The 18,092-nt window shown below is 49.4% G+C and overlaps 1 protein-coding gene across 1 annotated transcript; it reads left to right on the plus strand.

The window, feature by feature from the left end:
• The first annotated feature begins 4,068 nt into the window (after window positions 1-4,068).
• Egr1 (early growth response 1) lies at window positions 4,069-7,802 on the plus strand. The gene is made up of 2 exons (XM_042692195.1): window positions 4,069-4,612; window positions 5,293-7,802. The coding sequence occupies exons 1-2, from the start codon at window positions 4,315-4,317 to the stop codon at window positions 6,615-6,617; spliced, it is 1,623 nt and encodes a 540-aa protein (XP_042548129.1). The 5' UTR covers window positions 4,069-4,314; the 3' UTR covers window positions 6,618-7,802.
• The last annotated feature ends 10,290 nt before the right edge of the window (window positions 7,803-18,092 follow it).

The following is an 18,092-nucleotide window of genomic DNA, read 5'->3' on the forward strand; positions in this document are numbered from 1 at the left end:
ATCAATGATTTAACCTTACCTTCTGCTACTTGCCAATAGGAATCTCCTTTGCTTCAACCTGTTTCTTCACTTTCCAGCCTCATTTTTCCCGACAGGTCACAAATAGTTCCTCCTGGCTATCCTAACTGCTCCTAACCGCCCCTCACGCCCCCCCCCCCCCCCCCCCCCACTAAAATAGCATCTAGCTTCTCAGCTCTCACCCCTGACCACAGAGTTTGGTTCTTTTCATGTTATTTCATCTCAAAATCTCTTCCTTGTCTCTGCCCTTCTCCTAGCCCCCTCTCCTTTCTTTTATCTCTCATATCCCTGATATCACTGACATTCAGTGTGAGTGCTTCCTTCTTACTCTTAATTGATATGACACAAATTCAGGCCCCTTTCTACCTAACTGCAAGCTCCTTAGTAGAAGAGCCTGTACCATAGACCTCATTCCCAGACTTGGTTCACAGGAGTTTCTCAAGGGTTTTGGCTGCTGTTGACAAATAGTGTATTAATTAAAAATCTGTTGGGTTGCAGAACTGAACCAGTTATTTCAACAAGTAAAAAAGGAACTCACTGACCTACATTACTAAAGAGCCCAGGCTAAACCTGGGAACTTACTCTTGATGTCTACAGTTCTTTTGACTTCCTCTGCTTGTCTTCATTCTTAGACAAGCCAGATGGACTTCAGGCTTACATTCTATTGGTTTAGTACTATCAGGGAAAGAGAATTATTCTATTACAACAGTTCCAGAAAGAGTTCTAGAAGTGATCTCACTGGCATGTTTTGAATTAATTACTATGACAGATAGAATGCTGTTAGACGGCATCAGGGACTGCATCATCCTAGATGAATTGCAGGCCTTGGTTACAGAGCTATTCCTAAATTTAGGATGGGATTATTTTCTCTTAGCTACATAAATGAGAATAGTTCCCCCCCCCCCCCAAAGAACTTTGCCAGCTGGGGACTATTTGGGCACACAAAAAAGGAAAAGATGGCCGGGCGCTGGTGGCTCACGCCTGTAATCCTAGCTACTCAGGAGGCTGAGATCTGAGGATCGCGGTTCAAAGCCAGCCCGGGCAGGAGAGACCGTGAGACTCCTATCTCCAATAAACCACCAGAAAACCGGAAGTGGCGCTGTAGCTCAAGTGGTAGAGCGCTCGCCTTGAGCTGAAGAGCTGAGGGACAGTGCCCAAGCCCAGAGTTCAAGCCCCATGACCGACCAAAAAAAAAAAAAAAAAAAAAAGGAAAAGATGTAAACTTTAAGGATTTCTGGTATACAGCTTCAGAAGTACCTGAAGCTATCTTAGGTCTGTTTGCACATTAGAATTTTAGGACAATAGATTTGCTCTAACTAACTGCCCAGGCACACTCTAAGGATACTAGGCTGGGCTAAGGATACATAGTCAGTGCTGGTATTCCCACATTGAGGACAATTGTGATCTGGTTGATCTAAGGTAAAAATCTTTTTTCCCCACTGCTCTTCACACAAATCTGCTGTACAGTCATGGCTAAACATTTCAACTCTGGAAAAGGATGTTCTACTGTAGCTGAAAAGATTCAGATTAGCTCTTAAGGATAATATCCTTAATGCATCTCTCCCTTACTCTGTACAACTTTTCAGACCAGTTTTCGTTTTTTAAGACTGAGGATTGGTAGAGAATGTAGATGATGCTGTGGGTCCAAAGCCCCTAAAAATAATCACAGCTACTGTTTATCGAATGTCAACAGCAAGACAAACATTGTGCACTGGAACCCTACAGGTGGCAGCCTCATGTAAAGGTCATATTTCCACCCAGGTACTCGTAACATTAGCCCATTTTACAGTCCAAGAAAGTGAGGTAGGTAAAGTTTGGCTAGAGTACTCCAAAGGAGAGTGACAGATGGGATCCTCTGACACATGGCCTGTCTGGCCTTCCTGTCCTCTAACCGAACACTCAGAGAAGAGAGGGTGCTTCATTACTACCTCTAAGCAAGTTCAAATATATAGGAGTACACTGTTCAAGCTCAAATATAAAAGAGACCTGGTCCTTGCTAGATTCCTTAAGTAGATTATTTTATAAGAAAATGGGGGAGGGGCTGGGAAGGTGGCTCAGTGGTAGAGCGCTTGCCTTGCATGCCTGATGCCCTGGGTTTGATTCCTCAGCACCACATAAGCAGAAAAAGCCGAATGTGGCACTGTGGCTCAAGTGGTAGAGCGCTAGTCTTGAGCTGAACAGCTGAGGGACAGCGCCCAGGGCCAGAGTTCAGGCCCACAACCAACAACAAAGAAAAAAAAAAAAGAAAATGGGGGAGAGGGGTGACTCTAGATTCATTCCTCTGAATCTAGTCTCATCTTCCCTCTCCCCCGCTGGAAGCTTCTACTCCGACCCGGGAAGCTAGTCTGGCGCTGCCCTTCCTCTTCACCCCCAGCCCCCACGATCTGCTTTTTTAATTAAGAAACAACACCTCCCCTAGACTGAGAGCGGGAGCAGAAGCCTTGACTTCCCGGAATCCCGGGCTCCTTGAGGGGTGGGGGGGGGCCGGGAGGGCTTCCCCGTTCCGGTTCTGCTCCCGAGGGCGCTGCGGAAGCCGCCGCCCCAGCACCCCAGGCCTGGGCCCCGCTCGGAGAGAGAGGAGGATTATCCCGAAGCCGGGGCGCCCTGGCAGGGACGCCTCCCCGGGGACTGCGGGGAAGGCCCACGCCGCGGCGCCTGCTCAGTCCGCGCTCACTGCGTCGAAGGCTCCCCCGGCCTGGCTCGGCGCCCGGCGCAGCGGCTGGGCGGGGAGCGCGGAGGCGGCGGAAGAGCCCGCTCGGCGGGGGGCCCGGGAACGCAGACCACAGGAAGCCTGCAGGGGGCAGCACCGCGCCGCTCAGCGCGCCCTTCCCCTAGCCTCGCCCGGGGGTCGCCCAGCAGCCCGCAGGCCCCTCTGCAGAACCCCGCAGGTCCGCTCCGCCGCTGCCTGGACTAATAAATTGGTGGAGACATGCCCCCCCCCACACACAAAAACAGCTTCTGGTGGGAACTGAACTCGCGACTCAGGCAATCGGGTCCTGCCATCCAGGCCCCGGGGGCGACTTGTTTTTGCCCTGTAGAGACCAGAGAATAGCTTTTCGCTTCTTAATGGCCAAAAAAGGGGCCCCCCAACGGTCCTAGCCAATTGGCCAGGTGACGGAGACGCAGGCGTCCCACCGCTACGTAGTGTCCTAAGAACCGTGTGAACACCACCGTCTCCGAGCCTCAGTTTCCCCACTGACATCTAGGAAGTCACCGTGCCACTGGTGAAAACCGCGGCTCAAGGCCCCGCCTCTCGGGGACGGCCTCTGCCCCGGCTGGCCCAGCTGCTCCTCCCCTGCGCTCCCCGCCCGCTCCCACGGTCCCTAAGGTGGGCGGGCGGGTCCTGGACGACGGCTGCAGAACCTGGGCCCAGGCCCGGCCCGGCTCGCCCTCGCCCCCGCTCCGGGTCTGGGCTTCCCCAGTCCAGTTCGCGCCCGGGGGCCGTCTGAGCAGCTGCGCGCCCGGCGCTACGCTCCCCGCGCCCTCCCCACGCGGGCGTCCCCGGTTCCTTGCGCGCTCCCGGACTCCCGACTGGGAACCAGCGAGGGGGGGGGGGGAGCGAGCGCGGGAGCGACACACTGCGACCCGGAAACACCAAATAAGGAGCAGGAAGGATCCCCCGCCGGAACAGCCCTTATTTGGGCATTGCCTAATATGGAATGGCCCGATATGGCCCTGCCGCTTCCGGCTCGGGGAGGAGGGGGGGGGGGGCGAAGGGGCGGAGGCAACTCTGAGAACTCCGGAGCCCTAGGTCCGGGAGTGGCCCGGCTGCGGCTCGGACACTAAGCTTCTCCGAAGCCTGGGCGCTGAAGATGCGGCAGCAGGCGCGGGCCCCGGGGTGTAGGCTGTAGGCGCTCCAGGATGGGGGGTTGGGGTGGGCTTCACGTCACTCCGGGTCCTCCCGGCCGGTCCTGCCATATTAGGGCTTCCTGCATCCCATATATGGCCATGTACGTCACGACGGAGGCGTGCCCGAACGGTTCCAGACCCTTGAAATAGAGGCGGATTCGGGGAGTCGCGAGAGATCCCAGCGCGCAGAACTTGGGGAGCCGCCGCCACCCGCCGCCGCCAGCTTCCTCCGCCGCAAGACCGGCCCCTGCCCAGCCCGCGCGGCACGCCGGGTCCACCTCGGCCCGCTGCAGCCGCGAGCCTGGGGATCCCACCTGCGCTCTCCCCACTGTGCCCCGCATGTGACCCGGCCAGCCCCCCGCGAGCGTGTCCCCTATAGCTCCGGCCCCGGGGCTTGCGCACACCCGCCCCCAAACAACACCAGTTCTCCAGCCCCCCTTGTCCGGGATGGCCGCGGCCAAGGCGGAGATGCAGCTGATGTCCCCGCTGCAGATCTCCGACCCGTTCGGCTCCTTTCCTCACTCGCCTACCATGGACAACTACCCCAAGCTGGAGGAGATGATGCTGCTGAGCAACGGGGCTCCCCAATTCCTCGGGGCCGCTGGGGCCCCAGAGGGCAGCGGTGGTAACAGCAGCAGCAGCGGGGGCGGTGGCGGTGGAGGCAGCAACAGCGGTGGTAGCAGCAGCAACGCCTTCAACCCTCAGGGGGAGCCGGGAGAAGCACCCTACGAGCACCTGACCGCAGGTAAGCCGTGGCCTCTGCCGAGGATGAGCCCTTTCGCCACCATCCTGACGCCCTTCACCACGGGGCTGCTCCTGGACCTCGGGGATACAATTGGGGTTTCCCTTGAATTTTCCGCATTCTCGGGATCTTATATTGGAGGGATGCCCGGGGACACTCCCCCCCCCCCCCCAGCCCTCTCCTAGCGGTGCGCAGAGGACGGAGCATTTGTTTTGGATGGAGAGCGCTGGCGCTGCGTGGGTGGGTGGAAAGGGGGAGGGCTTGTTTTGATGAGCAGGACTGCCCCCCCCTTCCAGAAAGGCTCGCGTTTGCCTGCTGCTCGTCCCTCAAGGGAGGGACGACATCCAGGGACAGGATGTCCTGGTGGTCTATGGTAGGGGAAGCATACTAGCCGCGGGTGGCAGCCGAGGTGCTAGCGGGAATCCCTGGCCCCGTGGCAGCCACTGCTGCTGAGCACTTGGAGCTGCAGTAGAGGGGGATTCTCTGTTTGCGTCAGATGTTTTGAAATGGGCTCTGCCACTGGAGCAGGTCCAGGAACATTGCAATCTGCTCTTATCAATTATTAACCAGCTCAGGAGTCAATGGTAGCCAGCCGACCTCAGCCTGGTAGCTGGGGTCCTCATTGTCCTCCAGTGATTATTCTCTAGTAACCAGGTCTTCCCTACCTCTCTCTCTCCTGACAGAGTCTTTTCCTGACATTTCTCTGAATAACGAGAAGGTGATGGTGGAGACGAGTTACCCTAGCCAAACCACGCGGTTACCTCCTATCACCTACACCGGCCGTTTCTCTCTGGAGCCTGCACCCAACAGTGGCAACACCTTATGGCCTGAGCCCCTCTTCAGCTTGGTCAGTGGCCTGGTGAGCATGACCAACCCACCGACCTCCTCATCCTCAGCACCATCTCCAGTGGCATCCTCCTCTTCTTCGGCCTCTCAGAGCCCACCCCTGAGCTGCGCAGTGCCATCCAATGACAGCAGCCCAATTTACTCAGCGGCACCCACCTTCCCTACGCCCAACACTGACATTTTCCCTGAGCCACAAAGCCAGGCCTTTCCAGGCCCAACAGGCGCAGCGCTCCAGTACCCGCCTCCGGCATACCCTGCAGCCAAGGGTGGCTTCCAGGTTCCCATGATCCCGGACTACCTGTTTCCACAGCAGCAGGGAGACCTGGGCCTGGGCACCACAGATCAGAAGCCCTTCCAGGGCCTGGAGAGCCGTACCCAGCAGCCTTCTCTTACTCCACTCTCTACGATAAAGGCCTTTGCCACTCAGTCGGGGTCCCAGGACTTAAAGACTCTCAATACAACCTATCAGTCGCAGCTCATCAAACCCAGCCGCATGCGCAAGTATCCCAACCGGCCCAGCAAGACACCACCCCACGAACGCCCCTACGCATGCCCAGTGGAATCCTGTGATCGCCGGTTCTCGCGTTCGGATGAGCTTACTCGCCACATCCGCATCCACACCGGCCAGAAGCCCTTCCAGTGTCGCATCTGCATGCGCAACTTCAGCCGCAGTGACCACCTCACGACCCACATCCGCACCCACACAGGAGAGAAGCCCTTTGCCTGTGACATCTGTGGGAGAAAGTTTGCCAGGAGTGATGAACGCAAGAGGCACACCAAGATCCACTTGCGGCAGAAGGACAAGAAAGCAGACAAAAGTGTTGTGGCCTCTTCGGCCACCACCTCCCTCTCTTCTTACCCATCCCCCGTGGCTACCTCTTACCCATCCCCAGTTACTACCTCTTACCCATCTCCGGTCACTTCATACCCATCCCCTGTGCCCACCTCCTACTCCTCTCCCAGCTCCTCTACCTACCCATCCCCTGTGCACAGTGGCTTTGCGTCACCCTCCGTGGCCACTACCTATGCCTCCGTTCCTCCTGCTTTCCCTGCCCAGGTCAGCAGCTTCCCTTCCTCCGCTGTCACCAACTCTTTCAGCGCCTCAACAGGGCTTTCGGACATGACGGCAACCTTTTCTCCTAGGACAATTGAAATCTGCTGAAGGGAGAAAGGAAACAAGGGAAAAAGAAAAAGAGACACAAAGGAGAGGAGATGACCCAAGAGAGGGTCCTCTTAGGTCCGATGGAGGTTCTCAGAGCCAAGTCCTTCCCCTCCGGTTGGAGTGGAAGGTCTGTTGGCCAACAATCCTTTCTGTCCACTTCCCCTTTCCCCCAAATTCCTTTGACTTCAGCTGCCTGAAACAACCATGTCCAAGTTCTTCACCTCTCTCCAAAGAACTTGATTTGCATGGATATTGGATAAATCATTTCAGTATCATCTCCAGCATATGCCTGACCCCCTTGCTCCCTTCAATGCTAGAAAAACAAGTTGGCAAATGGGGTTTGGGCCCTTAGAGCCTCACCCCTGTATCCTTGTACAGTGTCTGTGCCATGGATTTTGTTTTTCTTGGGGTACTCTTGATGTGAAGATAATTTGTATTCTCTATTGTATTATTTGGAATCGGGTCCTCACTTTTGGGGAGGGGGGGAGAGAAGAAAAGCCAAGCAAACCAATGGTGATCCTCTATTTTGTGATGCTGTGACAATAAGTTTGAAACATTTTTTGAAACAGCAGTCCTAGGTATTAATCAGAGCATGTGTCGGAGTGTCGTTCCGTTAACCTTTTTGTAAATAACTGCTTGACTGTACTCTCACATGTGAAAAAAATACGGTTTTGTTTTTTTGAAAAAAAATTTTATTTGTCCTTTTGGTTAAAAAGTTTCACGTCTTGGTGCCTTTTGTGTGACACGCCTTGCTGATGGCCTGACATGTGCACTTGGGAGGGACCTGCTTACCTCTAGCCTTAAGGGGGGGCAAGGAGTGATGATTTAAGGGGAGGCTTTGGGAGCAACATAAGGAAGGGGCTGAGCTGAGCCTCGGGTCTCCAGAATGTAAGAAAACTAAATCTAAAACTAAATCTGAACTCTCAGAAGTCTATTTTTTTAACTGAAAAAATGTAAATTTATACATATATTCAGGAGTTGGAATGTTGTAGTTACCTACTGAGTAGGCGGCGATTTTTGTATGTTATGAACATGGAGTTCATTATTTTGTGGTTTAATTTTACTTTGTATATGTGTTTGCTTAAACAAAGTGACTGTTTGGCTTATAAACACATCGAATGCGCTTTATTGCCCATGGGATATGTGGTGTATATCCTTCAGAAAAATTAAAAGGAAAATAAAGTAGTTGTGATTGGGTATTTCCTGGGCCCCAGGGCAAAGTTTTACAGTAGCAGTCTTACTGGTGGTGGTCCTCAATATTCTAGAATCTGTACAGGTACAAGGGTACTCCAAGAGTCATGTCCATTGTGTTCCTGAAGTGTTCCTGAAGTGAATTGTTCATGAGCATTGAGACCAAGTTACATTTCCCCCTTCCCCAGTGTTGGGCATTAGACCCAGAACCACAGCGTCATGCTAATCATGTCCTTGACACTAGCCTATTCTGCCTCAAGCCATGGGGTGGGCTACAGCTTTACCTTGGTTAGTTAGAGCTAAAGATGACCACAGGGACCTATAGCTAGAGACAGTGCTCTCTCAACACCAACTGTTTGGATAGCTTCATTTCACCCCGCTACCTAGGACTGAGAAAACTTGCACACCTGGGGAGAAAAAAGGGGGCACCAAGGCTTTGGGAACCTACAAAAAGCTTAGTCAGAAAATAGCAAGTGAGGGCATCAAAGACAAAGGCCAGTTCTTAAGCCAAGAATCCTTCCAGGAAGAAAATCTTACCACTTGCCAGCTGGAACTGCCATCATTGGCAGTATCCTGGGACAGAGGGCAGAGTGAGCAAGATGGCCTGGTATCTTAAAGTTCTATTCAGGCAAGATGTCACCATTATGTAGAAGATGTGCAGTGCTAGGTTCTCTTGGCTCCATCCCCCAAGGGTCCACTTTCACTTCTGGAACAATTCTTGTGGGTATGCGAGCATCTGTCTTCTCTGTGAGAGGCCTTGACCTGACCATGATGGACGCAGCAAGAACAGCTCCTATTCCAAGAATACAGATTGTGAGTTAAAGAGACAGATGTAAGCCAAAATTACAACATGATGTTATAGATTATATAATATAGGGCTTTTTGAAGCACAAAGAAGAGTACCAACCCTCCCAGGGGCTTAGAAAAAGTGGAAAAAATTGGATTGGAAAGCCTAAGTAAGAGTCAAGCTAATTTTCTTGGGTTTTGCCTTGGGATTGTTGAATTTTTTTTTTGTTTCTTTTTTTTTTTGATAGAATTTTACTGTTAGTTATTAAGTTGTTGTACAGAGGGGTTACCATTGCATAAGTCAGGTAGTGAGTATGTTTCTTTTTTGGACAATGTTACCCCATCACTTTCTCCCATTTTCCCTCTCCTGTCCCTGCTCACAATTTACATAGTTCATTTCCCACATAGTGTGTACTGAACAGCATGATTGTATTTGTTGGTTGAATTTTTAACCCAGGAGCGAGAAGAGAATGGGTACTGAATGGAAGTACTACCTGATGTTTGAGTCTGGTTTGAACTGGTGAAACACCCCCATTCTCTGTTCCTTCCCTTCCCACTAAGGGTCTTCCCAGATTTCTTGACCCTTTTCTAGGGTCAGAGGAATTTTCACAGCCCCTTGGCATGTCAAATCCTTTTTTTTTTTGGGGGGGGGGGGGTCCGGTCGTGGGGCCTGAACTCTGTGCCTGGGGGCTGTCCCCTCAGCTCTTCAGCTCAAGGATAGCACTCTACCACTTGAGCCACAGCACTACTTCTGGCTTTTTTTGTTTGTTTTTTTTGCTTATGTGGTGCTGGGGAATCGAACCCAGGGCCTCAGGCATGCAAGGCAAGCGTTCTACCACTGAGCCATCTTCCCAGCCCCTGTCAAATCCTTTTGTGTTCTAGTCCTTAACCACCAACACTGTTCCCATCACCCACCCCCACCCCAGGTGCCTCAGCTTGAAGCACGGGCACCTTTTCTAGACAATAGCACGTCCCTGGATGAGCCTTGTGGTGAACCTGCAGGTCCCAATAGGACAAATTTGGGTTGGCACACCTTTACCAGCCCCGCCTGCTCTTCTCCCCCTTGCTCTAGGCTCGGGAATACAGGTCTGTGCCTGCTACACATTCTTTAGAGCTTCTCATCCCAGATTCTCAAGGAACAAGGTACAGCAAAAGTAAAATAAGAAAGAGTCTTCTTTAAGGCAAAGGCTTTTAGGTATCTCACTGCATCAGGATGAAATTCCCAGGCCCCATCTCAAAGCACACTTAGATGCTTTACATCTGAGGTGGAGTCCTGGAATTGGCCTTAGTAACAACACCATTCCTTTGTAGATGGCTGATTAAGAAACTGTCCAAGCTGGGAATATGGCTTAGTGGTAGAGTGCTTGCCTAGATGCATGAAGCCCTGGGTTCAATTCCTCAGTACTACCTAAACAGAGCCGGCAATGACACTGTGGCTCAAGTGGTAGAGTGATAGCAAAAACAGGCTCAGCGACAGTGCTCAGGCCCTAAGTTCAAGCCCCAGGGCTGGCAAAAAAAAAAAGAAAAGAAAAAAAGAAACTGTCAAGCTTGCTAATTTTTATTAATTCTAATACCAAGTTTCATTAGGTTTTGACAGTCCAAACTCACGTTCATTTATAGGGTTGAAATAGGGCACAACTAAAACTTACTGATTTTTACAGACCAGTAGTAAGAGTGAGTTGACATAAAAATAACTGAAGTAAGCTGGTGGCTCACACCTGTAATCTTAGCTAATCAGGAGACTGAGATCTGAGGATCTTGGTTCAAAGCCAGCCTTGGCAGGAAAACCCATGAAACTCTTACCTCCAGTTAACCACCAGAAAACCAGAGTTGTGTGGTTCAAAGTGGTAGAGCTTTAGCCTTGAGTAAGAAGAGCTCAGGGACAGTGCCGAGGTATTGGGTTCAAGCCCCACAGCTGACAAAAACAAACAAAACCCTGAAGTGTGGGGCTGAGGGTGTACCGTAGAGCACTTGCCCAACATGTACCGTAGAGCACTTGCCCAACATACTTGTAGCCCTAGGCTTCATAGTCAGCACCAAAAAGATAATAACAGAAGTATTGATAATAACCCCCGTTCCTGGGAGGGAAATGTGAAAATAGAGGTACAGGGCAATGCTGATAAAATGGCTCATCATTGAAAAGGTTGAGGTTTGGAAACAATCCAGAGAAGGTTGAACAATGACTGCTACTTCGGAACTTGGTCTAGGGCTTCTGGAATGGGGGAAGGACAGAGAGCAGTAGGGAAGGAGAAAACAGAGAAGGGAGGGGGAACCCAGCCTTCTAAGGACCCAAGTAGGTCTCAAGTTAAAGAACCAGGTCTTGAGGATCCTTGGTCCTTCCTCCTAGTACCTGAGAGGAACTCTTCTATTTTGAACTTCAGGAATGTTCAACCTCAACCCTTTTGAAAGGTTCCAAGCACTCAGGAAGGCAGAGTTGGCTTGGTTGTCACCTTCCAGGCTAGCTGTGTGCTTTCTTCTACTTCCTCCCACTCACAGAGCCCACCACAGGAAGAAAGGGAACCAGATCTGACTATTAACAGAATCAGAGGTATTCCCTGCCGCATCCTCCCCAAACTCCAGCTGCCTTCGCAATTTCATGCTACATTTAGCTGGAGTTTGAGAAGGAAGACCTGGGCAGAGAACCCAGGGACCTAAGGGAAATGAGACCAAGTCCAGAAGAATCAGTCCAGACGTCAAATAAATAAGATTTCAACATTTTACCCAGAAACCTTGTGGTTCTAATAAGATTTTCACAAACATATATCAAACCTGACCAATACATCCGTTACTTTCCTTCCCCACTCTTCCTGGGGAAGCCTTTGTGGCTAAGCTCACTTGGGATGATTAAGTCAAGATGGTGGTTCAGCTCATTGGATACAGGTAAAATTTCTCATTCTCCTTTTCAGGGAGCTCTCTCTAATCAGGCTCATTCTTTCAGTATTAACAGCTTTTAAAAATCATTACTACAGGCTAAGAAGGTGGCTCAGTGGTAGAGTGATTGTCTTGCATGCATGAGGCCCTGGGTTCAATTCCTCAGCACCACACAGCAGAAAAAAACTGGAAGTGGCGCTGTGGCTCCAGTGGTAGAGTGCTAGCCTTGAGCTGAAGAGCTGAGAGACAGCGCCCAGGCCCAGAGTTCAGGCCCCATGACTGACAAAAAAAAACTACAGCCAGGCACCAGTGGTTCACTCCTGTAATACTAGCTACTCAGTAGGCTGAGATCTGAGGAACTGGGGTCGATGCCAGCCTTGGCAGGAGAGACTGTGATTCTCTCTCTCTTTTTTTTTTTGTCGGTCGTGGGGCTTGAACTCTGGGCCTGGGCGCTGTCCCTCAGCTCTTCAGCTCAAGGCGAGCGCTCTACCACTTGAGCTACAGCGCCACTTCCGGTTTTCTGGTGGTTTATTGGAGATAGGAGTCTCACGGTCTCTCCTGCCCGGGCTGGCTTTGAACCGCGATCCTCAGATCTCAGCCTCCTGAGTAGCTAGGATTACAGGCGTGAGCCACCAGCGCCCAGCTCTTTTTTTTTTTTTTTTTTTTTTTTTTGCTAGTTCTGGGGCTTGAACTCAAGGCCTGGGCACTGTCCCTGAGCTTCTTTTGCTCAAGGCTGGCATTCTACCACTTGAGCCGCAGCACCACTTCCAGCTTTTTCTGTTTATGTGGTACTAAGGAACTGAACTCAGGGCCTCATCTGTGCTAAGCAAGCACTAAGCCACATTCCCAAACCTGTGAGATTCTTATCTCCAATTAACCACCAGAAACCCAGAAGTGACACTGTGGCTCAAGTGGTAGAGCATTCGCCTTAAGCTGAAGAGCTCAGGAATAACCCCCAGGCCCAGAGTTCAAGCCCTAGCACTAACCAAAAAAAAACAAAAAAACAAAAAAACGAGGAGGAGGAGGAGGAGGAAGTAGCTGACATCTGAGGCTCACAGCTGGAAGCCAGCCTGGGCAGGGTAGTCCTTGAGACTCATATCTCTAACCACCAAAATCCAGATGTGAAGGCATGGCTGAAGTGGAAGTGGTAGAGCATTATCCTTCAGAAAAAGAAAGCTCAGGGACAGCACTCAGAACCAGTACACACACACACACACACACACACACACACAGACACACACACACACACACACACACACACACACACACACACAACCACTTTATTGAAGTACAACTTAGCTGTACATGTAAATTGTATGAATTAGGTTTGGGAATGTAGCACTTGTCTAGCATGTGAGATTCCCAGCATGAGAAGCCATTTGATGAACTTTGACATATATGTACACAGGTGAAACCACCATCAAAATTACGATAGTGAACACACTCATCTCCTTCCTTACCCCCTGTCCGCAACCAATCACTAAGCTGCTTTCTGTTGTTACGGTGCAGTCTACATCTTCCAGACGTCTTTACACACAGAACCATTCAGTGCATACTTATTTTGGTCTCACTTCTTTCATTTACTGTCATTTCATTATTTAAAAGAAAACAGAAATATTGATAATAACCCCTACTCCTGGGAGGGAAAATATGAAACTAGGTACAGGGCAATGCCAATAAAATGGCTCATCATTGAAAAGGTTGAGGGTTGGAAACCACCCAAAGAATGTTGAACAATGCAGCCCCCAGCCTACATTTTATTTTGAAAATCATTTATGTTGCATGCATAAATCTCTCCTTTTTAAATTGCTGAGTAGTATTTTACTACAGGGCTACATTATACTATGTTCATCTTTTCTTTTCTTTTCTGTTTTGGTTGGTTGTAGGGCCTGAACTCTGGGCCTGGGCGCTGTCCCTCAGCTCTTCAGCTCAAGGCTAGCGCTCTACCACTTGAGCCACAGTGCCACTTCCAGTTTTGTTTTTTTTTAAGCTTATGTGGTGCTGAGAAATCGAACCCAGGACCTCATGTATACAAGGCAAACACTCTACCACTGAGCCATCTCCTCAGCCCTCATCTTTTCATCTGTGGATGGATATTTGGATTGGTTTCCTTTGGAGCTATTGTGAAAGCTGCCGTGAACACTATAGTGCGTTTGTGTCTGGCTCCTTCCCATCACATCTCTACTAACTCACCTTCCTAATTTGTGACAGTAATCACCCCTTGCTCCTAACAACCACAGAGTCAGTGTCCTGCCTCCTTAAAATTTGCTTCTTTTAATCTTTCCTTGAGTAAACAGAGCCAGCCACTTCATCATTTTTATTACTCTACTGCAAGCTCAGTCCTGTTTGTTTATATTGTTTATATTTTCCTGGTAATGAGATATCTGGGCTAAACAAGGTAGACTGTACTGTCATTATCTATTCAACTCAGCAAATACATGTAAGTCTTTGAGAATAGTGTTCTCTGGCCCAGGAAGCCAGAGATCAGTGAAACACTCCTATCCCATAAAAGAGGAAGGGGTCAAGAATCGGATGATTTGAAAAGTTGCTCCAGGAACCTGATCCTAAGAGGCTAAGGCAGGAGGACTGAAAGTTTTGAAACATGGCAAGACAATTGTCTCAAGAAACCAATAACAACAATTTAGCTTTGAGCAACGGTATAGATCAAGTTCAAATGCCTGCTTAACACACATAAGGCCCTAGATTCCATCTCCAGCATCACACAATAAGCAAATAAAATAACATAATATAAGAAATAATTTCTGGACAAATAAGTGTTGGCAAGGATGTGAAAAAATGGCAACTATAGAGGTACAGTCACAACTAGCTATTTGTGACTCACATCTATAATCTTAGAAACTTGGGAGCATGAGAGGGGAAGAATCAAAGTTTTCAAAGTCAGCCTAGTTGGAAAAGTTCAAGAGACTCTATCTCAAAAATCACTAGCAAGCTGGGAGCCGGTGACTCATGCCTGTAATCTTAGTACTCAGGAGACTCAGATCTGAGGATCACAGTTCAAAGCCAGCCTGGGCAGGAAAGTCCATGAGATTCTTATCCCTAATTAACCACCAGAAAACTGGAAGTGGCACTGTGGCTCAAGTGGTAGAGTGCTTGCCTTGAGCTGAAGAGCTCAAGGACAGCATGCAGGCCCAGAGTTCCAGCTCCATGACTGACAACAAACAAACAAAAAAATCACTAGCAAAAAACCAGGCTGAAAGCCAGGCGCTGGTGGCTCACGCCTGTAATCTTAGCTACTCAGGAGGCTGAGATCTGAGGATCGCGGTTCAAAGCCAGCCCGGGCAGGAGAGACCGTGAGACTCCTATCTCCAATAAACCACCAGAAAACCGGATGTGGCGCTGTAGCTCAAGTGGTAGAACGCTCGCCTTGAGCTGAAGAGCTGAGAGACAGCGCCCAGGCCCAGAGTTCAAGCCCCACAGCTGACAAAAAAAAAAAAAAAACAGGCTGAGCCAGGCACTGGTGGCTCACACATGAAATTATAGCTCATCAGGAGGCTGAGATCTGAGGATTGTGGTCAAAGCAAGCCCAAGCAGGAAAGCCTGTGAGACTTTTTTCAGTTGGTGATATTCATCATAGGGCTTGAACTCAGGACCTGGGCACTGTCCTGAGCTCTTTTTCGTCAGAGACAGTACTCTTGTGCTTTGAGCCCCAGTGCCACGCCTGGTTTTCTGGTGGTTAATTAATCTGGCCTTGACCCTCAATCCTCAGATTTCAGCCTCTTGAGTAGCTAAGATTATAGGTATGAGCTCTCAGAGCTTGGCTGTGTAACTCTTTTTTTTTGTGGGTCCTAGGGCTTGAACTCAGGGCCTGGGCTCTGTCTGCTCTGTCAGCTCCTGGCTGTGAGACTCTTTTTTTTTTTTTTTTTGGATGGGGGGTTTGGTCGTGGGGTCTGAACTCTGGGCCTGGGCGCTGTCCCTCAGCTCTTCAGCTCAAGGCTAGCGTTCTACCACTAGAGCCACAGCGCCACTTCCGGCTTTTTTCTGCTTATGTGGTGCTGAGGAATGGAACCCAGGGCCTCATGCATGCAAGGCAAGCACTCTACCACTGAGCCACATTCCCAGCCCCATGTGAGACTCTTATATCCAGTAAACTACTCAAGAAAGCCAGAAGTGGCACAGTGGCTCAAGTGGTAGAGCACTAGCTTTTAGCAAAAGAAACTCAGGCAGCCGGGCGCTGGTGGCTCACGCCTGTAATCCTAGCTACTCAGGAGGCTGAGATCTGAGGATCACGGTTCAAAGCCAGCCCGGGCAGGAAAGACCATGAGACTCCTATCTCCAATAAACCACCAGAAAACCAGAAGTGGCACTGTAGCTCAAGTGGTAGAGCGCTCGCCTTGAGCTGAAGAGCTGAGAGACAGCGCCCAGGCCCAGAGTTCAAGCCCCACGACTGACAAAAAAAAAAAAGAAACTCAGGGACAGTGCCCAGGCCCAGAGTTCAAGCCCAGGACCAACAAAGAAAACAGGACTGGAGGCATGGCTCAAGTGGTAGAGTACTAGCTTAGCAAGTATGAGATGCTGAGTTAAAACAAAACAAAAAAAAAAGGTGAGCAGGGCGCTGGTGGCTCACGCCTGTAATCCTAGCTACTGAGGAGGCTGAGATCTGAAGATTGCAGTTCAAAGCCAGCCCGGGCAGGAAAGTCTGTGAAACTCTTAGCTCCAATAAGCCACCAGAAAACCAGAAGTTGTGCTGTAGCTCAAATGGTAGAGCACTAACCTTGAGCTGAAGAGCTGAGGGACAGCATCCAGGCCCAGAGTTCAAGTCTCATGACTTAAATAAAATAAAAATAAAAATAAAAAAGGTGCAGTCACTTTGGAAAAGAATAGTTTCTCATAAAGTACACTTATTATATGACCTAGTAATTGTATTCCTGAGTATCTATCCAAGAGAAATGAAAATATGACTTACATGTCAAAAGACTTACACATGAATGTTCATGGCAGCATTATTTATAATAACTAAAAAAGGGGAAAGTACAAGTACTTGCTTTGCTGGTAAATTAATAAACAAAATATGGCATACCCAAACAATAAAATACTGTTCAACAATAAAAAGGAGTAAAATAATGGGCATGCACTGTAACATGCATGAACTTCAAAAACATTACCATGAAGTTAGGCGCAAAGGACTACATATTATGCAACTGCATTTACATGAAATGTCCAGAATAGGCAAATAGCTACAAACTGAGAACTGATTAGTTAATTGTTGTCAGGCTGGGAGAAAGGCAGGTGCTTTCTTTTTTCTTTTTCTTTTTCTTTTTTTTGTCATTTGTGGGTCTTGAACTCTGGGCCTGGGCTCTGTCCCTGAGCACTTCAGTTCAAGGCGAGTGCTCTATCACTTGAGCCACGGTACCATTTCCTATTTTCTGATGGTTTATTGGAGATAAGAGTCTCATGGACTTTCCTGCCTGGGCTGGCTTTGAACTGCGGTCCTCAGATCTCAGCCTTCTGAGTAGCTAGGATTACAGGTTGTGAGCCACCACATCCATCTTTTATTTCTGAGCAAAACTAGATAATTAAACTAGATTTGATGTTTGAATTTATGGTATGTTAACTTATACTTCAAAAAAGAATTATTATTGTTATTTTTTTTTTTTTTGCCAGTCTTGGGGCTTGAAGTCAGGACCTGGGCACTGTCCCTAAGCTTCTTTTTTTTGCTCAAGGCTATCACTTTACCACTTTTTTTTGGGGGGGGGGGCGGGGTTTGGTTGTGGGGCCTGAACTCTGGGCCTGGGCGCTATCCCTCAGCTCTTCAGCTCAAGGCTAGCGCTCTACCACTTGAGCCATAGCGCCACTTCTGGCTTTTTTCTTTTTGCTTATGTGGTGTTGAGGAATGGAACCCAGGGCCTCATACATGCAAGGCAAGCGCTCTACCACTGAGCCACCTTCCCAGCCCATCTACCACTTTTTTTTTAAATAAGTTTTTTATTGTGAAAATACTGTATAGAGGGCTATCACTCTACCACTTGAGTCTAATGCTACTTGTATATTTTTGTATATAGGGTTCTGAGGAGCCAAACCCAGGGCTTCATGCATACTAGGCAAGCACTCTACCACAAAGCTACATTCCTAGCCCAAGAAAATTTCCAAGAATTAATTAGGGCTTTGAAGTATAGGGGGTGGAGCACCAGCCCAGCAAACAAGGGGTCCGAGTTTAAAATCCAGTGTCTCTCCCTCCCTCTCTCTCCTTCTTTCTCCCCCTCTTCCTTTTTCCCCCTCCCCCTTCTCTTGAATCAGGGTCTTGCTATGTAGCCCTGGCTGGCCTCAAACTGGAGAGCTTCCTGCTTCAGAGTGCTGGGATTACAGGTACGCACTACCATACCTAACTGCCTTCTTTGCCTTTCTCCAGATGAACTTCCCATTATACAGACCTGTGTTCCATCTACTGTTACCTATTCTTGGGTGTCTTTTTTTTTTTTGTCGGTCATGGGGCTTGAACTCTGGGCCTGAGCGATGTCCCTCAGCTCTTCAGCTCAAGGCGAACGCTCTACCACTTGAGCTACAGCGCCACTTCCTCTTGGGTGTCTTGACTAGCCTGTCTGACAGCCCTCTAAAACTATGAGGCTGTTTTTTTAACTGAAAGCCAGACAGAAGGCTCCAAGTACTAGG

This window comes from Dipodomys spectabilis, unplaced genomic scaffold (assembly GCF_019054845.1).
Source record: "Dipodomys spectabilis isolate Male_0828 unplaced genomic scaffold, ASM1905484v1 ptg000147l, whole genome shotgun sequence".
Lineage (NCBI taxonomy): Eukaryota > Metazoa > Chordata > Mammalia > Rodentia > Heteromyidae > Dipodomys > Dipodomys spectabilis.